Source organism: Ixodes scapularis, unplaced genomic scaffold (assembly GCF_016920785.2).
Source record: "Ixodes scapularis isolate PalLabHiFi unplaced genomic scaffold, ASM1692078v2 PGA_scaffold0__279_contigs__length_252992795, whole genome shotgun sequence".
NCBI lineage: Eukaryota > Metazoa > Arthropoda > Arachnida > Ixodida > Ixodidae > Ixodes > Ixodes scapularis.
The window spans coordinates 209725803-209748360 of NW_024609835.1; the positions used below are offsets into that span (position 1 = coordinate 209725803).

The window sequence follows — 22558 nt, forward strand, 5'->3', positions numbered from 1 at the left end:
CGTCATACGCAACAAGAATATGTTGCGACGCAGTCAAACACGCACAAACACAAACGTGTGAACCTGCCTTTATGCTACTCTACGACTTCGAGTCAGTAGGGAATTTGCGCAGCCCGCTAAGCACCCGGATAGCATTCCGTAATCCGCCACAAGACCTTGAACTATGCAGACAAGGCTGGCGGCGCGCATGCGCAGCTGCGGCGTTTTTTTTTACGGATACCGTAGCGGATGAGTAAAACGATCTACTACAACTCCCTAGTGACACGCGTGCTTCGTATGTAGAGTGTTTACACTCTCAACAAAAGGGTAGTCGTAGGACTACCATTTGGGGTAGTCAGAAGCCGTCACACATATCGCCTTTAGTTATACTAACGACCCCATGCGTAGTCACACGGCACGGAATCAACAGGTAGTCACGGTGACCACCCCCAAAAAGAAATATGGCGACTGGCAAGCAACACTGGAGCAATACATGTAATGCCTAGCGAGCTGGACTGCTTTTCGCTAAAATACAGTGGTGGAAGTGCCATTTGACCCTTTGGAGCAGGCCTTGTAGCAGGCAAAATGTTGTTTTGGAGCAGGTAGTGGCCGTTTTGGAGCAGGGTCCGGCATATGTTGGCATATTACTTGAAAATGAAATAATGCTGCATTGCTATATAAAGCCCATCCCTATTATTAGAACACAGCACCTTTCGCCTTTTTAAGACAGGATATATAAAATTCAACAAAATAAACATACACAAAAAAACATTTTTTTTTTAAATAAAGTTTATCTGCTCGTCAGATAAAAAAATACAATTAAATATGTCACACTGAGTTCTGATGGTACAGGATATTTAGTTTTATCAGCCTGCACTTCTTTTAAGGAACCTGCAGCAGCATCTAACGACCCTCACTGTTGTGGAATTTTTTAGTACAGATTAGAGTTGTCTTTCGGGCAGCCGCTTCAAATATTGCGGTATCTGATGTTCGCTTCAAAAATTTTCGATGTGCTGGCAAAGTCACGATCGGATCACGGCGAGTCAACCCGTTGAGTGCGCTCCTTGGCATGCACCGACGCGCTGCAGAGAAGCGAAACCCGCGGAGCAGACATCGCAGTCGCGCAGTGCTTTGTGCTCCGAAAAGGACGGTGAGGCTTTACCAGCACTACATCCAGAGTTCGGTGCAACTCAACTATACTTCATTTCAGCTTCGGTGCGAGCGCAGCCGAAGCTACAAGCGCGCGCATGGAGCCAGTAACGGTGCCCACACTGCACGAGCCCATGCGCGAGTCAGGAATACACAGAGCATTGGGCTCGCGCTAGCTTTGACTTCGCTGGTAGCTAGCGCACGGGAACAGGGCGGGCTAACAATAAAAACGTCCACAAGCTGGGCCTTTTTTTTTTTTTTTTTTAATAGGCTGCTTAGTGGAATGGTACTTCGCTTAGCCTCTGCGGCTTTGGTCTCAGATGTTGCTAACGTTGTTCCTTTCAATGATGATGATGATAATGCGCCCTCGCAGTTTCGGTTTGCGTCACAGTTGTGGCGCGGAAAATACCGCGGAACCGCCACGCGCTCTGATAAGACTTCGATTTTTATTTTTTATTGCTACACCTCATCTCGGCGCAGGCATGGCGCAATTCTTCGGTAAAATGTCGATTTGGCGCTACATGTAGCAGGATTGCGTCCTTGGCGCAATTTGGCGCAGCACTTCCACCACTGGAAATACGATTCTCAAGTGCGTACGCCCGTTCGCTGTCTTCTAGGAGCAGCCGGTACAGCGGCCCGGTTATGGGGTGCCCTGACGAGACGAGGAAGAGGTGATCGGCTTTTAGGTTTAGATTTAATGATTCATAGAGAAGAACATCAAAACTGAAGAACACGAACGGCGAAAGAAACAAGAGTTCGGGCTCCAGCTGGCGCTTATAACAGCACAAATAGCGCCCGTGACGACGCAACAATCTAGTAAAAGCCCATTACTACAGTGCCACTGAACTGGAACCCGCTACTGAATTGGAAAGTTGGCGGGCTACGTACATACAGCCGGGAGATCACAACAATGACGGGTGCAGCTCAGAAATTCAACCAGTCCGAGATCGATGAAAACAGTACGGGCGACACAGTCACATACCTCTGAGCATGTTTACCCGGCCGATCCTCGGTCCCAGTGTTCAATTGTTTAACACAATCAGATATACGACTAGTGATGAAAATAATCCCTGGAGAAGGCGAACAAGGTGAACAAAGAACAAACACAAATCTCCAAACACAGCTAGGTGACTGGTGCGCGACCGAAAAAATCCGCCTGGTCTGGGTATCGAACCCAGGACCTCTCCATTACAGGCGGATTTTTTCTGTCGCGCACCAGTCACCTAGCTGTGTTTGGAGATTTGTGTTTGTCCTTTGTCCCTCTTGTTCCCCTTCTCCTGGGATTATTTTCATAATTACTGTCCAGCTCGCTTGCACCTTTGCATTTAATTGCATTATAATCATACGACTAGTGATTTTTTTTAAAAAATAAGTTGCAAAATAAAATACGGCAAAAAGAATATCTTTACCACAATTCTGCAAATACTCACGTCAAGCCAAGCGTCGATTGTTGACAACCAGTGTTGCTGCTCGCGCTGACAAAGTTTTTATTCCACCAATTTACGCGAATGGACTCCGTAAGTGTGACGTCATGGGTCCAAACAAACCGTTGCTAGGGTCGTTGTTATGGACAAACACATGTGGCTAGGTTTCGCTACGAAAACCCGACCGCTCAAAGATCCGGAGTAGGATTTAAACTTCTAAAAATCACAGATATAGAAAGCTTAAATGTCATATATGTTTCGACAGAAGTGTGCCGGTAATCGCTTGTTTCTGAAATATTTACGACAGCAACTTCCGGTCCTCAAGATGCCTGCAGCAGACGACGAATGCAAGTATGCCGTCTGCGATACGCCGGCCGGCCAAGTCGGCGCCGTCGTTTGAATCGTGTGAATAAAGACGATATTCTGATATTGCGTATGTTTTAAATGTAATGAGTTTCAGACACAAGAATTCATAGTGGGCTGCGATGCAAATTATGGTTTATCGAAAGTCCGGGCGTCGATCGAGATGATCGCCGGCTAAAATATCGCATTGCACCCGTGAGAAAAGCACTTTAGGCGATCGGTTGAGATCCCAAATTTTCTTTGCGAACTCGCGCTATGGGAGGGGGATTCGTACCTATAGTTGTAACCATCGGTGCGATGGTTGCTGCGAAATCGCGATAGACATGCAGTTCTGTAATACCCTGACAACCTCAATAATAATAATAATAATTATAATAATAATAAACGACTTACCTCGACGGCGTACTATTTGCTTCTCATGCTGGCCTGCACTATGCAGGTAATGCACTTCAGGTCGCCGTCCTAACTGAGCTGCATGACGTGCTTTAATTTTACGGCATTTTCACCCCTCTGAACTAAGCTGAGTTCTTCACAGAAAACAAAAACGCACACTGCGGAGGCCTCTACGGCCATGGCGACAGTGGCGTCACATCACAAGGGGGATGCGGGGGGGGGGGGGGGGGGGGGGCGGCGGCCGACGACGAGCGGGGGCGATGGTGTCGCGGCAGGCGACGAGCCGGGGGGGGGGAGTGGCTGCGGGCCACCGCCCCGGGTGCTCCCGACCGTAGTGAGCCACCGCATGGCAAAGCATTTGTTTTTGTCGACCATTTACGGACGCAATTCGATGAAGACGCCCGCTGCAACAGAGGCTAGCAAATCTATCGTGCCGTCTGCTACCAAAGCAAAGCGGAGTGTAATACTTCAGAAATGGCTTTGATTGTAGCAATACGACACTGAGACGACAAGAACATCCTCAAATTTAGATATTAAGATTAAGTTAGGTTGCTTATAAAATATTTTCTTATTTGTAAGCATGTAGCCTCATCTGGCGTCTCAATGCTCATAGCTCATAGTCCATAGCAACGTTCCTAGCAACGGCTTGTTTCAACCCAGACGCCATGTTTTGACGTAGTCACTTACGGAGTCAATCGCACAACAGATGTGATTTTGGCGGATCTTGAAGGATCAGGAAAGCTAAAGAACATATTTTATGGTCATTTTGTGGTTGTCTCAGTTACTAATATCCTTTACGACTGCCTGCACGTAAATATCAGATTCGAAAGTGACCCCCCCCCCCCCCCCCCCCCCCTGTCGTAACCTGCACAAAAGTGGTCGTTCCGGTCAACACTTTGCCCAAAGGCTAGTCACTCGCTTTTAGGGGTAGTCAAAGCCACAAAACGGTACTTTGACTACCCAGGGTAGTGATTTTTTCTTAGACGGCAGTGAGTCCTTGAATTAGTTGCCACGACTCATGCAAACCACGGCGACTCGCGGTCGCATCATAACGCAACGCGAGAAAACGTAAGCTAAAGCTCCATGCCAATGGGCCCTCATTCGCCTGTTTTTTGTTTGGCCACCAACTGAGTGGCGCCATCTATAGGAAACTACAGCTCCGCGTATATTTCCCAACTGTTTACACACCATTCTATAAACGTAAGGATGAATTACGTCTGACAGTGCTATAAGTGACCATTTCTCGACAGCGCGTGGACTTGATTTCGCCAGTACTTCAAAACCCATCCTCTAGATCAGAACCGCAAGTGTTTACGGGCTATTTGCACACTTGCGCCATAGCGTCTAAAATCACAAGAGAAAGAGGGAATGGCTTTATTCCCGTGCACCCGTAGATACAAAGTCATAATCCAGACAAGGAATGTTTTTATATTGGATCCATTAAAAAGTCATCAAACTCGCTAACAAGTCCAGCTTAAAACACACGAATGCAAGCATAAAATCACACAAAAAGGAGGTATTTTCTCGGAGTTCAGGGGCGCCACGTGGCGCTCACAGCCCGCGCCTGGGAGGCCACTCTTTGAAGACGGAGCAGCAGTCGGAGCAGTTGAAGCCACGGCTCGGTTCGTCAGTCTTCGTCGTCGCTGCTGACGATGACAGCCCTCTTGATACTCGATGCGGTCCGGTTTTCCCCGGCGGCACCTGAAACCAAAGGTGAGCCGGAAATGTCACGTTCAGGCTGAGTTGCTCATTAATCGTATACTGCGTTCAAGGGGAGGCCCAACAATTTTTTTTAATACTTGCCCTCCACTTATTAAACACGCTTTTCTGTTTTTCTGGACGTAATAGCAGCGGCCCAAAAATCGGGGAGAAAAAACAAAAATGAGCAGCGTTTTCCCCTCAATTAGAAACCAGAAAAAGAGGCCGTGTGATCTGGTCACAGTTATAGGCCGCCAATGTTCATGATAGACACACGTTGCGGCCGGCAAAGCACGGGGCATGCCTCGAGTTCCAGATATGGTTCGGCTATTCCCCCCAGCGGAGTGACTGGACACCCAAATGCTTGTCAATGCATGGACAGCAACGAGCCCCACTCGAGTGATCACGCAGTGCTCAGGTCCATTTTATGAGCCGCGCTTAAATATTGTCATCAAGTTTCGTGAAGATGAGACTGAAAAAAAAAAAAAAAATCAAACTCCTCTACAAAGAAGCTACTTGGTCAATGGCCTGCAAGTACACTTGTACCACACTAGAGTCAGTAAGCTTGTATAGAGTGAGAAACATTGAAACTCACTATATCTTTATAGTTTATTTGGAGAGATGTAAAGTATAGGTTAAGTACGAAGAGACTCAAATAGTCACTTTAAATCGAAACAGAAACTTATTAAAAGCCGGTCACGCAAGCGATGTGAAGGCAAAACGATAATCAATATATCGCTATCAAACTCCATGATCCATGAATGATAGATTGTAAATATGGCGTTATTAATGAATTCAATAAGAACAAACACTTCTTCGAATAACATTTCTTTATATTACAGCGCGAAATTGTTTCGCAAAGGGATCATGCTGAGACGGCTAGGGGCTTTCGCAACCATAATCCCAGGGGAGCTTTCGCAAAACGGGAATGGATTCTAATGTAATACTCGGACGACTGCGTCCAACGGCAGACCGTAAATGCTTTATAAAGTCTTTTACTACGAAATCAGATGACTTGGAGCGTCAGGCAGCACCGTGCGGGGATAACGTAAAATAAATATGATAGAGAAAAAGGTCTGAAGTCAAACGCCTGTAAGAAGAAGTCCCTCGAGGTGGCAAAGCGTGGCGGAAGATACTTTAGTTGACGCGTCACATAATATAGATGCAGGTAAAAAAAAATTAATAAAATCTGAATATTAAAAGAGGGTATATTGCCATGCGGATGTCCTATGAGCTTCTTGGGTCTGGCGGGCATTAGACGGGAGGTAATCATGCCGATCAGTACGCCATTTTGACAAAATATTGTTAATTAACTTTCTTATCGATCGTTCGGTAGATGACGATGCAACTACAGTATTGATGCCAATTACTATTACAGGCTAGACCAATTTAAATCGTTAGCGAAGAGGCAACGGGTTTTGAGCTATTCCTCAATCAGTTTTCAGTTTTGTCACCCGATTCCGAAACTGGACCTCCTCTAAAAGATGCTTAGAAGTGCGATGCAGTCCCTTCCGTAACGTCGTCATTAATTCTTGGAGTGCCACGCCCAAGTACAGCCAGGCGCGTTCGCGTGTGGTTTTAATTTAGATTTGCTCCCTGCCCTACCAAACTGGGACGAAATGGGCTAACATTTTTTTTTCTACATGTGGCGACATGTGTAAAAGGTCGACGAAAAAAAAAATCTTTCATCGTGTCTTTAATTGGCACAAATATGTTTTTTACGCGTCTGTTGTTGTAGCATGTTTTTTCGTTGTTACAGAACGGCGGGTCTCTGTCGTTCAGCATCGCGCTGCATGGTCAACAGTGAGATCTAGAAATGACCAATGAAATCGGCATTTAAAGACTGAAAACAAGGATGTTCCAGTTCCGAATAAAGAAAGGCAGACTAAGGCCGCTCAAAAGAGTGACCTCACGGTGCGATTTCGAGGTGCCATTGCATAGTACCGTGCCTACGAGAGTACAATACGAGAAATAGGTCATACGTGGGATGCATGCAGACGTAAATAGACCTATCATTAAATTACCCAAGCATCAAGGAGAAAGCTGGGAATGTAAGTCTGCGCGCCGGACGCGCTCGCCTTCCTCGTATCATAGTCTCCTCTATACTCAGGGGGGAGGGGGGGGGGGGGGGGGCGAGCACACCCATTATCCCCAGTTGGACCAATTAAAGTCCGTATTCAAAATTCAGTGTCGTGGCACCTCTCCCACTCTCTACCCCAAAAGAGGTCCCAGGGTGGCTGAACCGCTACTCCCCGGTAGTGGCTCCGTTACACACCGACGTTGAGCGCAGCAAAAAATAGCATAGGCCTACACATGGACCTTTCTTTGGTTGTAAGCAGGAAATCAACATCAGCGACCAATCAGTGTCGGCGTCTGCTGTGCCACGCTGCGTTTCCTACGCTCGATGTCGTAGTAGAACAGAGCCTTAGGCGTAGATTTGTTGCGCGTGCACACTCGAAGCTCGTGACACGCCGAAGCATTACCGCTCATTCCCACTGGAAGCAGATCCGCGTTCGGAAAGCGGTTGCGAACGCGGTTGTATAAAGATTCAGCACAATTGCACGCGCACTCGGTGACATCAAGTGCGCGTGCAATTGATTTGGACCTTTATTGGCGACGTGCGCGACCGAAAACGTCGCTGTGGTCGGCCTTCCACGACTGGCCGAACGCTGACTATGACGTCGGAAAGGGGATTTATCATTGACGACATAAGAGGACTGAAAGAAGTTTAATTTTGACGGTTTTGGCAGTGTTCCTTTGAGAGCGCAATGATTTCAAGCTTCCACCATGTTATTTACAAACACCATCGAACTTGTTGTTGGCAAGGTAATGACGTCACAAGGGGGAACCATAGGAGGGCGCCACCAAAACATCTCGCCGCTAATACAACCGCGTTCGCAATTGCTTCGCGAACGCGGATCCGCTTCCAGTGTGAATGAGCGGTTAGGGAGTTTTAGAGCAGGGGACTTCCGACGCTCGGGTCTCCCACATAGCTTGAGGCGTTACACCGCACTCGAGGAGCGCGGTGTCCCCAGCTGCTCGGGGCACCCAAAGCGTCTGGGCCCCCTCCTCTATGAAGGCCCGTTCACACTCTTGCGACCTCTTAAAACTGGGTACCTTAAAACCTCTGACAACGAGAGGACGACACTGGCGCCAAATAGAAAATATGCGGACCGCCAAGTTTGCACTGCTACCCAAGCAGTGCAAACTTGGCGGTCCGCATATTTTCTATTTCTCTCGCGCATTATCCTTTCTTTCTTGGCTAGAAAAACTTTTGTCAACGTTATAAACGAACCTTTCTTATAGGTATAACGCACATCTGACCTCGGAAAGCTCGTTTGTTTATGTTTGTTTATTTCTGGGGTGACGAGAAGAAAGGGGCACCAGGAGATGTGTGGGCCTCCGTTCATGGGGCGAGTCGCTACCTGGTGGATCTGGGAAAGGGACAAAAAGAGGAAAGAGGAGGAGAGAAATATACAAAAAAAAAGAGGTTAATGTAAAATGTAGCCCTAACGTTTCGCTCACGGGTTCACTCTCCTTGAAGTGAACCCGCGACAAACAAACGACGCACATTTCCCGGTGGCGCTCGCTTTAGTTTGCGGCACCGTGCTTGAAGCGTGCGCCACTGGGCGAAGGGCGCCACGAACCTGTCGCAAATTTGCTCTGTGGGGCCTCTTTCGTTTGGCCAGTGAGGTGCTCTAAGAGTGTCGACAATGGTCACCTCCGAGCAGAAATCAAAGTCTATCTGCAAGGCCGCTTTCCCGAAGAAAACGAAGAAGTGCTCGGAAGGCTCTTGCTGTTACCCCTCGTAATCCTTCAGGGTTCAAAAGTTCCTCCATGCTGTTTCTTGAGAGTCCTTCAGAGGCATAAAACTGAAAAAGAACTCTTCTTGGCTCCGCATGGGCGGGGCACCACAGAAGGGCGTGTTCGGCATCTTCTGGGTCACCGCACTCTGGGCAGCTGGGGTCCTCCTTACGGCCCATCCTGTGAAGCCGCTTAGCCGTATATGGACATCCAGCTCGAAGTCTGTGCAGGAGTGAAGCGTCGGCTCGCTGCAGGTTGCGGGGAATGCTTGGAGGCGGCTTGTTCGTCGCCACTCCTGGATGAGGATGCGACTTCTGTAGGCAGCTACGGATCAGTCGATGTGCCTCGTTGAAACGATCGAGCAGAAAGATTGGGTCTTGGTCGTCATGGGCTTTGGCTGCCAGAGTGTCCGCTCTCTCATTACCGGGAATCCCGACATGAGATGGGACCCACTGCATAGCGAGGGTCCATCCGAGGTCCTCTCGGATGGACCTCGGATGGACCCGAATCGGAAAGCTCGCAAAGCTTTCCGATTCGGATGGACCTCGGATGGACCTCGGATGGACCTCGGATGGACCTCGGATGGACCCGAATCGGAAAGCTCGCAAAGCCTTCGCTCTTGAGAAATGCAGTTCCAGGGTCACCGCATAGATGGCGCCAGAATGCCAGTGTGTTCCGTCGTCCTAAGAAATTTTATGAAGTTTTAACAGATCTCGTCTCTCTCGGCCGTACTCAGTTGCAAGAGTGTGAACGGGCCTTAAGAAAAAGGGGGTGCATAGGGGTACACCCCTTGTCCCATATGTAACACCACTAAACAAGAATTGGACGTTCAGTCCAAAGACGTCGAACCGACGTTGCCAACTTTCAAGAGCGGCTTGATAGTCGACCGATACAACTTATTAAAATAGCTATTGTGCGCATGCATTAAAGGCTACAGTAAGACAAGGCTTTTTTTTTTTGGCCCCGTTGCAAACGTCAGCGTTATTTTTTTCCTAGTCTTTGATACACACGTTTGTTATTTAGTACGTTATATCCAACAGCTATCAAGCCGCTCGTAAAAGTTGGCATCGCCAGCTCGACGTCAGTGGACTGCACGTTCAAATGTAGGTTTTGGGTCTTACATACGGGACAAAAGGTGTACCATATACACCCCCTATCTCCAAGAGTGCGTTCTAAAACTACCTTCAAGGTGGAGGAAGGACAGCCTGAAAGTCTTGTCTGACGTTTTGGACCTCCCAGGGACGATGGCCTGGGCGAAAGTGATACACGACCACTACGACGCTCGTCCAGATCGAAACGGGCAGGGCTGGACGTCGCACCCAAGGTGCCTGGGTTCTGCAGCGCGAGCTTTCGTTGCCTTTCTCGAAACAGACCCCCAAACCCCAACTCTATACACCCACACACTAAAACAATAACAAAGGAAAACGACGTGCCAGGTCAGGATATAGTAGTATACCGTGCGCAATAGTGCAACAGCCTCAATTTTATGTCTTAGTGGGACGCAGTGTTGGCATGTTCATATCGTCGCCCTTTTTCTTTCAAAATCCCCTAGCATCAGTGTCCCCTCGAATCTGCAGATAGTACTGCTTCCATCGCATGCCACTGAGGCGGAGGGGAGGCAGCATTGGGAGGTGACAATAAATGATATTATATATATATATATATATATATATATATATATATAGAAAGAGAGAGAGAGAGAGAGAGAGAGATAGTACTGCTTCCATCGCATGCCACTGAGCCGGAGGGGAGGCAGCATTGGGAGGTGACAATAAATTATATATATATATATAAATATATATATATATATATATATATATATATATATATATATATATATATTTATGTATAGGCATATTGGCTTGGAGGCCGATGGCGTAGATAACAGATGCAATGTGACGGTAGAAAACAAACCAGGAGGATTTTATTCGACGTTTCGACCTGAGGCAGGTCTTCGTCAAGGTGACGGTAGAAAACAAACCAGGAGGATTTTATTCGACGTTTCGACCTGAGGCAGGTCTTCGTCAAGGTGACGGTAGAAAACAAACCAGGAGGATTTTATTCGACGTTTCGACCTGAGGCAGGTCTTCGTCAGGATTTTATTCGACGTTTCGACCTGAGGCAGGTCTTCGTCAGGATTTTATTCGACGTTTCGACCTGAGGCAGGTCTTCGTCAGGAAGACGAAGACCTGCCTCAGGTCGAAACGTCGAATAAAATCCTCCTGGTTTGTTTTCTACCGTCACCTTGCATCTATATATATATATACGCAAGAAAACGCACTTGAGACGGTTGGTGGAGTTTTTAACACAATGTTCATAAAGTTGGTTGACGGTTCGGCCTGAGAGACATATATATATATATATATATATATATTTTTTTTAGAGCGCAGCTCTTAGGGTCCCGTTCCCGGCTTGAGCGGCGTCGCCGTCGGCGTAACCAAGGTCATCCCAAGGTCACTTGACCCCCAAGGTCTTCCCAAGGTCACCACAAGGTCACGTGACTTCCCAAGGTCACGTGACCCCTCCCCCAGGGTCACGTGACCCCCAAGGTCACATGACACCCAAAGTCACGTGGCTCCCCAAGTCACGTGACCCCCGGGGTCACGTGACCCCCGATGACGTCATCAGTGACGTCACTGATGACGTCACCGGCACCCGCATCGTCATCATCACTGATGACGTCATCAGTGACGTCACTGATGACGTCACCGGCATCCGCATCGTCATCATCACTGATGACGTCACCGGCATCCGCATCGACATTGTCATCATCACTGATGACGTCATCAGTGACGTCACTGATGACGTCACCGGCATTCGCATCGTCATCGTCACTGATGACGTCACCGGTCCGCATCGTCATTGTCATCATCACTGATGGCGTCATCAGTGACGTCACCGACGACGTCACCGGCATCCGCATCGTCATAATCACTGATGATGTCACCGGCATCCGCATCGTCATCGTCATCATCGCTGATGACGTCACCGGCATCCGCACCGTCATCATCACTGATGACGTCACCGGCATCCGCATCGTCATCATCACTGATGACGTCATCGGTATCCGCATCGTCATCGTTACTGATGACGTCATCGGCATCGTCACGTGACCCCCTAGGTCACGTGACCCCCACCCAAGGTCACTTAACCCCCCCAGTACACTTCCCTCCTCCTCCTCAAGAGCTGCGCTCTAATTCGGCGTTACAGGGAGTTGTAAACGGCTTTCACTTTTTTTTGGCTTTCGGCGGGTTGCTGAAAACTTCAATTCTTTGATTCATTGGGTTCAGTATGGTTCATTCATCTGCACATATTCGTTTATATATATATATATAAAATCGGGATTACGCGAGCGTCCGTGTAATGAAAAAGGCAACTGGAGCTATCCCACAGAAAGAATACTGGAAGTCATTGACCTGCAGCTGGGGAGGAAACTACTTTGCCGACATTTGCCGCTGTTCCCACGAATCGACATCTCTCCACAACGTAGTTTCAATAAGAAGGCGTACATGGTTGGGGAGATTCTTCATTAAGGACGTTGGAAACGGGCACACGCAACCACATCAACACCACCTCAAGCGACAGCAGGAAACCGAAATTCCCCACGCGTTTCGAAAACAAAAAAAGACGTAAGTGGGTGTGCTGCGGAAAAACGGAGCGAACGTAACAGGGCACAAGAATAATAGCGGCTACCGGATAGCAAAACGTATTTCTCCTTTATTTTTCGCTATTTCTCTCCGCATTAAGGGTGGCCTTCCCAGCGAACACAAATTATTTAATGATTCAGGGACCGTGATTGACGACAAAGTAAGCAAAGAGATCGCCGCGGTGAATGACTACGTGAAGCTAGTTCCCGCGAAATACGTATGGCTACATTTGTAAGACTGTAAAGAAAGTTTGAGCAATAGTGCGCTTGAAAGAAAAATAGCGAGCGCTTGCGTATTTATGCTGCGGCTAGCGTTGCCAGGTCGGAAGGTACTCGCGAAACCAAACTCTCACCGAAATTCCAAAGATTCCATTAAAAGTAATTGAAAGACATTAGGCACATGTATCAATAAACTATATAAAAATAGCGTACATAAATACAATCGGCTACAGGCACATATGTACAGTGTTTAATGACACGAAGTTACAATGAAGGTCCGTTCACACTCTTGCAACCGAGTACGACCGAGAAAGACTTCTTGGGACCGGATGCGCTGAGCGGAGCTGGTCCTAAGAGATCGCAAGAGGCTTAAAAACCGGTTTGGTCTCTCTCGGTCGTACTCGGTTGCAAGAGTGTGAACGGACCTTGAGACGAAACTGACCAGCGTAGAAAGAATAACAGAATTCTCGTTGCAAAATCCCCCTCCCCCCCCCCCCCCCCCCACACACACACACACATACAAAAAAAAAAAAAGGTTAGCACATAATTTATGCAGTGCGAGATATAATTCTTACAAAAGTTGGCAGTGAAAAAAAGTTATATATATATATATTCCTTGCTGTCAAAACATGTACATTTTAATAAATTACAAAGAACTTGCAATAGCGGTCAGTTTGCCCCAGATTTCGCTAGATTTTTTTCCGGTGTAGTGGTTCACTAACCAGGACAATAAAAGGCGTAAATTTTTCACTCGACTTCCAAGATCTGGTGGAGAATTTCCTCACCTGGCAACATTTGCAGGAGTTACGGCCGCGGATAGCATTTCCTCTTTTGTCATAATATAATGTTCAGGGTCGGGATACCCACGAAGATTCGAGCAGCCACGTTCATTGCTGGGTAATGAATTAACGCGTCAGCCTGCCACAGTCGTGTTGTTTTCTGCAAAGGCCCGCTTCAGACGCGGCCACGAGCGAGCAACTCGAACTACGAGAGACAGAAGCGGCGGCAGCCAATCGGGGACGCGATATTTTCACGTGATCCGCCCATGGTGGAGATGATGATAACCGAGCGCAGAGTTTAATTGAATTCTGAATTTGCAATGACTTGTTTTTGCGGAGAAATGCTTCGAGGAATGTAAGTGAGTATTCTCAAAGCCATCTAAAGATATTGTCACGGACTGAAAATGGTACAAATAAACGTTCAATAAGGCGGACTTGTGCCTCAAGATAAAAAGAAAACAAGAAAGCACTATAGATCCTGCGACGACGACGGAAGGGTGAATGAAACGAAGCCGCAGGCCAAGGCTGCTTTGATGCACACCCTATCCTCACGAAGGTTCAACATCAGAATACGGGATCACTGCCGGGAAGGAACTCGAACTTTCCAGAAGAACAAAGGCGAAACAAAATTCTGCGCCGGCGGAGTTTGAGTCCCGTACCTTCGCGCGGCAGCCGCGTGCGCTGCTAATTCGGTCGCGGACACGGCGATATAAACACCGTGCGATTAACACGTAGCATCGTGTCAACGTAGTGCGAGGTCATTACACTCTTAACAACGATGACGACAAAACGCGCGAATTCAGCGCGATGCTGGTGTTGCGACAGTAAGACATTCAGAACAACTGCCGCGTCCGAAGCGGGCCATAGGTTACAAAAGCAACCTCGACCGGAGTATCTCGCGAGCCGAAAATTAAATAGTTGCCCAGTGATTCCAAGTTATTGGCACCAAAAGAGAGTTTCAGTTTAACTAAAAAAAAAAAAGCAACGCAGAAACACCAGAGACCACTGCGTTATCGTGAAGGTGATTAGATGTACTACGCAAGAGGCTCTTCACACGTGCCTCCAGCACCTAACATGCCAGATACCGGGTATCCCAAATAGCGGCCAGGCTCTTTAAATGGACCGCAAAATTCGGTTGAACGCTACGATTTTGTGCAGCGTTGCCCACGGATGGTGCATTTTATTTGTAAAATTTGCGAAGAGCGAACTTATCAGAGGAAAAAGTAAGGAAAGAAAAAGGGTTAACACCTATGGAAACGCAGTGAAGTCACCGGTCTTCAAACAATAGTGCGCCCTAACCGGTGGCTTCGCTGGGTTTCCTTAGAAGTTAAGCCTTTCTCTTTCTTTACTTTTTCCTCAGGTAACTTTGCTCTTCGCAACTTTCATAGAAAAAATGCACCACCTGTGAGCAAAGCTGCACAAAATTGTAGCGCGATCGGTTAAGAAACCGAATTTTCGCGGACGAGTTAAAGAGTCTGGCCGCTATTTGAGACACCCGATAGAAGCCGCGTGTAAATCCAGCAACCAGCCCAATACACCGTTCCAAGTAGGTCGATGCAGAGAGAGAAACACACTCTCGAACCAGAGCGGTGCGCCAACGCTCCGCTTACCCTTTCCCTCGAAAGCTCGTCTGCTTCACGGAGTGGACTGTTAGAAAGCACGTGCGCAGTGTACGGAGGTAAGTTGTTTCGACAATGTTATGCGCCGCTTTCATATTATAGCGTGTTTTCGCGTGTGACATGGCCTATGCAAGAAAAGAATCGACCGGGCAGCACTGTGCTGCAATTGGTTGTACAAATAACAAAAAAAAAAAAAAACGTAAAATAAACGCCGGCTTAGTGTGCGAGACCCACGGTGCCAAACAGGATGAATATGGGTGCGGCATGTTTACGCCGCACCGGTTCCCCGCTGCTCTGGACCTACGACACCGGTGGCTGGCAAGTTCAAACATGAAAGACTCCTTGCCATCGAAGAGCAGTCGTGTGTGCTCCGACCATTTCTTGGACGGCCGGCGAGCTGCGGAGAACCCCGTGCCGTTCCTTCGCCTGGGCAACGACCGAAAGGTTAGCGGAGGGCGGCTTAGACATTGAAAAAAGAAAACAGTTGCGTGACTCGTGGTCTACTGATTTAATAGTACACGCCGCGACACAGTTTGCGCACAAATAATTCTCTCGCGAGGCGATTACAGAGATGCAAATCAATGTGCAAGTATTGTGACAGTGGATTCCAAATTAAAAAAAAAAAAGAAACGGTTCCGTCGCACTAGCTATCTGTACTCGGTATTTATATATCGATTCATATTTAAATCTGAGGTTTCCAGTGATGTGATTGGCCTAAGCCATTTTGGCGCACGTTCCGGAGCAACCAAAACAGTGTTTGGGAGCAGCAAAAGCGGCTTTTGGAGCAGATATTCTTAGGAAAATAAATATGTTTGTTTTTAGTGCTGTAGAAACGAAAGGCACTTTGTGTTGTGTTGTGTTCTGATGTTACGTGTTGTGATGGAACTCGCTGCTTCTGTTTTTACTGCTCAGACATCCCACAAGTGTACAGAGCTGTAGGCATTGCAAAGCAATTTCGAAAAACCGCTTGCCACCGTTTTACTGGTTCCCGACGTGCCAGATTTTTGTAAAAAGTAAGCAAACGTAAAACAATGAATCGCAAGCGTCCCAGCTGGTGCCTCAGTCACGCAATCATGTTCGCATGCATGTGAGGCAAACTTCGGCAGGCTTGCTGCTGAGCATACTTCGTCGCGCGAGCGCAGACAACAGCTGTCCGATCGAAACCGAAACCATGCTACTCAGTTACGTCCCTAACCTATCCCCAAAATTGTACACAAAATGTAACTTTCGAGCATGCGACAAAACCAGTCCAGTGGCGCGTGCCAGGCCGGCAAACAAGGTACAAGCTAAACACACAAAAAAATAAAGAACCTGAGTACATCGATGCAAGACATTGCGAGCCAGCCTCAAAACGTTCTTGGAGCGCTTTGTGCAACGACTGAACTCGAGACAAACACAAGCGCGCTATGCGGGTTCAGCGTGCAGACATTGCCTTCTTTGCTTGAGCTCACTTCCCTTCACCAACTTTCTTTCACGGCAGATTTTTCACGTACCGAGGCCCCTCTTGAAAGAAGGCCCACCGAGAGGAATCTAGATAATCAATACTTTGACAGAGCAGTCTTTGAATTAAAGATGGATTTTTGTAATAACGTATAATTTAAACAAGAACAGGAATGCTGATGAACATGCGGCGGTCCTTACGTTACAGTTTAGAAAGTACCATATCTGCAGTGATGTGGGGAAGGCAACATTCGACGTCGCGCAACCACGGTGACTGAAAGGCAGTGACTAAATATAGTTTTCCCACGGCCGTTGCTTCAGCTAACAAAGTAACTCCTGCCGTGCAAAAGCATGGTTTCGTTTCACAGCACGACGGCATGGCTGGTACCCGACACGCTAGCGTCGGAGTGTCTGCACACATCTGCGTCTATCGCTGAAAATATATAAAAAAGAGAGGAGACACGAGACCCACAAGACGAGAGCGCGAAACGCGAGACGCCGGAAAAATCATGCAAGACCGAGTGGACAATTGATGCACGGTACTTTGTGTCAGGCGGCGGCTTGTGCCACACAACACACGCTCTCAATTACAATACTCGGTTTAGTTTCGGTTTTGAAAGGCGACCTAAATTGCTCCTTTGGCGCAGGCTTGGCGCAGATTACCCATATTTTGGCGAAATGTAGCAGGATGTAGCAGGGTTAGCCCCTTGGCGCAGTTTGGCGCAATTGGCGCAGCAATCACATCACTGGGTTTCTACTATTTCAATTAAAGCAGACGTACGTGGCAGCGCAGGTCTGAGCCGCCAACTGCGCAATTAGTTCAAATGTTCCCGGCGCCCCCAAACTGCGACAACTCGAGTTTAGCGCAAATTCACATGCCGTAATTCGTGCCATCCCCTGGCTTCGTTCAATCCTCAATTTCCCTAGCGATCCCCAATTTCGCTAGCGATCCCCAATTTCGCTAGCGATCGAAACGCCGAGTTCGGTTTGGGAGCGAAGACTGCCCCAGAACCGCGCTAAAAATTACCCGCAAAAAGATGCCACGAATGCAGGATGCATTTTTCCCCATGCCTGACATACAAATTAGGACAGTGCTATCCTCCGTGGACGAAGACGATGAGTCGAGGACGCCGAATACGGCAGCCGTGCCGCAGAAGCAGCTGCAATCGGTGTGACTCGGTGAGCAGGGTAACAGTCCAGTAATGGCGGTCGGTCATTCGGGCGGGTTCAGATTCTCCCAAATGCCCGGATGAGGGTAGGCGGCGCTACACTCGTTAAAATGGCGCCGGCTAGGAAGCCCAACTTGGAACGGTGTATACACCCTTCCAAGTTGGGCTTCCTGGCCGGCGCCATTTTATGGGGGATTTTGCAAGAGAGCTCTCTTGCAAAATCCCCCATGCGCCCCGGCCCGCGCGCGAGGAATTGTGGGAGAGACTGTCCCTCGCCTGGCCGCTCTGCCTTGAGATCGCATTGCCTTGTCGCTTGTCTCCTCTTAATCCTCTGTTTTTCGATTCTATTACCGATTTTTACCTATTCCAGTGTATATTTTATTGCTTCTAAGTGTTTCTATTTTCTGCGCTCAATATTTCTTGTATATATATACATAGTACTTGTGTCTTTATTTTGCTTTTGTCGACAGGAGTGCCGACGGACAACACACCGCTTCGCGCATCGTTCCCCGGGTGAGCGCTACACCGTTGCTACCGATTCCCATCGCGCTGTTAGCTGTTCATTTTGGTTCATTTGACCCGCGTGCGGTCGAGAGGAGCCGTTTATGAACATTCGCGCACATGTCATAGGGGTAGGCAGAGCTCTGAATCCACAATCGCGACGCGAGAGCCGAGTGCGCTGTGATTTGGCCGCCCGCGCTCGCTCCGTTGACTCGCACTGTAGCGTATGCCTTCGAGTTCCGCTTACTTGATCAAGACACAGCGCGCCGCTTTGTCGCCGCGAAACATTTGTCCGAATGTTTGCGAAAAAAGTGAGGCATATGCAACGCTGCGGCGCATTACAACTACGCGCTGCGGCACGATCCCTTGACAAACGCCGACGGCCCATGGTGGCGGCTTGAATGCGCCTATGGCATGCCTTCGTAATCTATCTGCTAAGCTGTTGTCAGTTGCCAACGCCCTTTTTCAAGTGCAGAAATCTGCTGCCGCGAATCATTTGTCCGAATGCCTGCGAAGCCGTAACACCGTTCGGCATATCCAACGGTGCGACGCTGCCCACACAAGCGACACACGCTTGGCGGCCTAAATATCTGCGTATGACATAACGACTAATCGGAGGTTTTTCTTGTTTCCTCGCGTTTAGTTACATGTTCGAGGAAAACGAACATCACGTTCGTTTTCCTCGAACACTCAGATTCAAAGAACAAAAATATTGTCAAATCCTTAAGTTTTCTTTTAGGAGGTTTTTCAATTATTTTAAATACATCCTTTGTTATTTTCTTACAAGAGCTCTTCGCCATGCTTCCGCCACCTTTTCTTTTTCAATCAAAATGTCTCCCTATTTCGAGTCAAAGGGCACCAAGATGACCCCGGGCCTTTTCGAGGCCGGAAACGCGTCGGATACGACGCGCGCTTTTGCACATCGAACCGTGACTACGGTCCCCAAACGTTCTCACTCATAAAACAAAATATACAGTAAGACAAAATCACATTAAAAAAAAAAAAGGAACAAATAAAGAAAGAAGTCCCGTTGCGCATTCTTCCGAAGCCCGCAGAGCAGATTTCTATCGATATCGATTACCAGTCGGCTGCCTGTTTGCCAGAAGGAACAACTTTCCAACTGGGGATCCTAACCGACAGCAGTCCAATCGAATTGCAAGAAGCTATTCGCGCCCCGCATCTCGTTCGAAATCGAAACGGGAAGCGCAAACTGCAGCTCTCCTCCGTTCATCCGACACGACGCAGCGCAGTGGATGCTACGTGCCGCCCCAGCCAATAGAGCCTCGGGAAAATATCGCGCGCGGTTAAAAGCGCCAAGCACGTCGCTGCATGCGCACCTCCCGAGGGTCACGTGACGTGCGCACGACACAGGATTGGCTACGATGGCTCGTAGCGTCCCCCCGTGCTCCATCGTGAGGTTGAGACCGAGTACGCGTCCTCGGCGCCCGCGGCGTGACATTTGAGCGCTGCCCCCCGGCCGCTGCCGAAAGTCGCATTCCAATCTGTCCACAACTTCGAAAGTGTGGCGCTAAAGCACGGGCCAGAGTAACGCAGAACCAGCGTCGGACGTCGATATAAAGTTGTAACTATTCACAGCGGTGGAATTTCGCGAGAAGTGCAAATACGATGGGAGATGATGCGAAAAGAAATAATAAAAACAAAATAAAAAAAGCAGCAACCTCTGACGTGCACATGTTTGTGCTACGACAAAATCGGTTCCCGATCGGATGGGACGGAGGGTTCGCTCGCGCGCGCGCGCTACGCGTTCTCTAGCTGTCCGCGGCCGCATTGGAAGTGCGGCTTGCAAGTTTCCCGAATTCTTTTGGGAGCAGCGCGTCGCCCCGAAACGGCAGCGAGAGATTGCACTTCGACCGAGCAGAGCATTTTTCCTTCCTCGAAATCACCGCCGCCGCCCTGCGATTGGCGCCGGTTACGGAAAGACGAATTAATTACGATCTCAAGTACGCGCGGCGTCAACCAATCTTTTTCAAATTTTTTGCGACACGTTTCCAGAGAAGCGGGGTCGTCGGAGGTACCCCTCCCCCCTTTCATTCGCCCCCAACTGTTTTATTCTTGTTGCAGTCAACACAAAAATACAAGGTTCAGTGACAAGGAAGTTCAATGTGTAAATTACAAGCATCCCGTTATTGCGAGAACACAACTAAAGATAACTTTTGTTTGTGTGTCCTTTTTTCAAAAACATTACAGACGTTCTTGCACTCTTATGGAAGACACAAGAGTCACCACCTTACCGAAAGGTAAAGCGGTGGTTGCTTGCCTATACAGTCAGACAGTGTGGCGTACGTTCTTATAGCAAAGCAGGATGTAAATACACGTCGAACGAAAAGTCTCAGAGTAATAAACGAGAGTATATACAAAAATCTGCTCCATGTTTGGGCCGGTAATGTCAATCACGCTCACCAGAATGCTTGCCACAAGCCCAATTGATCTCGAGCAGTTGGCCACAGCGCCACTATTCCCTGTACGGCCGTCGTCATTTTGGTGCTTTGGTACAATAAGGCTAGTTTATATAACATAACTGTAACTAATCAAATCATCGAGGGACAACGTTTCGTTCCTTGGCGTTTCGATTCTTTCCAAATAAATATAAGAATAGCTTCGGTTATTTCCGAATAAAGTACCCTACACCAGAAACGTTTCCCTGAGTGCTTACCGGAGTCCTTTCCAGCCACGATGACCTCATCGTCGTCGCTGTCGTCCAGTGGCACGACGCCGGTCGCCGACGAGACAACGTCCGGGTTCGCCCCCGACTCCGCCACACTGTCATCGTCGATCACGGTCACCGCATGGTCGTCCGCACGCTCGGTTCCGTCTCCCATATCGTTGTCTCGATCGTCGTCGTCGCTGTCATCGAGGACCACGAGCCTCTTTGGTTGACGCCGACCTTCAACCTCCTGTCTTGGAGCAGGGTCATGGAAGTCCTCGGTCGCGGCGAATGGATCCGGTAGACTCACGACGTCATCGTCCTCATCGTCGTCGCTGTCTCTCAGCACGACGCGGCGACCTTTGGTGGTCTTGGACATCGACGGCGACCTCGGTGAAATGGACGCTGTACCATCCTTCGCCTTCTTCCTCGCAATGACGTGGCCCGATGAGTCCAGCTCGCTGTCGCTGTCTTCGGGAAGCGCAGTTCTTTTGCGCTTGACGTTGCCTTCTCGTATTGCAGTGGCGGATGCCTCGGTGAGGCTCGGAGGAGGCGATAAGACCACGACCACGTCTTCGTCCGAAGAGGTCCCCGACGATTCCTCGTCCCCGGAGCTCTTCGGGGACGGCTGTTCTCGGCGCCGAGCCGACTTGCTCGAACTGCAACGGACCAAAGAAAAAGAAAGTAACATGTAGAATCAATTGCTCATTTCGATCCCCGGTTAATCCCCGATATCGGTCAAAGACTAGACTGTAAGAAAAGGAGAAACACAACATTTGAGCACATTGCAGCTCATTCTGTTCGAGCTCCCGTTGGAACGGGCGCCGTCCACGCTTCAATAGTCAAAAGTACTTCCGAGGATTGTACGATCATATTTAATGATTCCTTAACATATACACGGGGCAGCAACCACCGCCATCATAAATAATTATTTCTAAGTATAGAGCGGGTCCTTCATTAGACTACACTTCCGTTTTGTTCAGATGTCCATTATACACAAAAAGGGAAAACGAAATCCTCGAAAAGCTTAATCGGGTGCCGTTATTTTTAACACTTCTTTTTTGATTCCTAAGCCTTAGAGCGGCCCTGCAATCCTATTTAAGCGTCCCCCTTTTTTGCGGTTTCCACATCTCTTGGGGTTCGGGCAAGCCAGCGGGCAAGGAGAGAGTAACTGAATATCAGTGCATCATATTTTAACTGGACGACGCGGAAACCACCTCCTCCTCCTACGGGGGTGGCCCGCGCTGCCGTAAGCGCGCGATATGTGACGACATCGTGACGTTTTTGGTCCTGGCCTCACTACTGGTTAGAGGCGCTAAGTTTTTTTTTTTTTTTAGTCGAAATACAAGATACAGGTGGCGCGAACCGCTTCAATTATTTATGGAAGTAGTTTTTGTTCAGTATTTTAGATCAGAAAAGAAACAAATGCAGTTTAGAAAGTACGGAAACAAGAAATGACCCGTCGACATACCCGCCACCAAATGGTGAAAAAAAACAAACAAAAATAAAAAAACGGCGCTACATTACACCTTTCCAAAAAAACGCTCAACCCCAAGGGCAACAAACCGTTTTCAAGCCAGTCACTGAGTTTGAGGCTAGACTCTCCGGCGTCCCTCCTAACTACAGTATATGTAAGTTACAGAATAAGTCCTTTCACTCAGACTTGTACGTAATACGACTACTTTACTCAAGTTACTGTAGTCGAACTAC

The 22558-nt window shown here is 48.4% G+C and overlaps 1 protein-coding gene across 1 annotated transcript in view; it reads right to left on the reverse strand.

Moving 5' to 3' along the window:
- Positions 1 to 4667: 4667 nt before the first annotated feature.
- Positions 4668 to 22558, reverse strand: part of LOC8038579 (protein timeless homolog) — a 622009-nt gene continuing 604118 nt past the window's right edge. Inside the window, exons 33-34 of the mRNA XM_040213064.2 lie at positions 20858 to 21507; positions 4668 to 5009 (exon numbers count right to left, since the gene is read on the reverse strand). Of these exons, the coding sequence (XP_040068998.1) occupies positions 4936 to 5009; positions 20858 to 21507 (724 nt within the window). The 3' untranslated portion in view covers positions 4668 to 4935. The remainder of the gene's footprint in view (positions 5010 to 20857; positions 21508 to 22558) is intronic.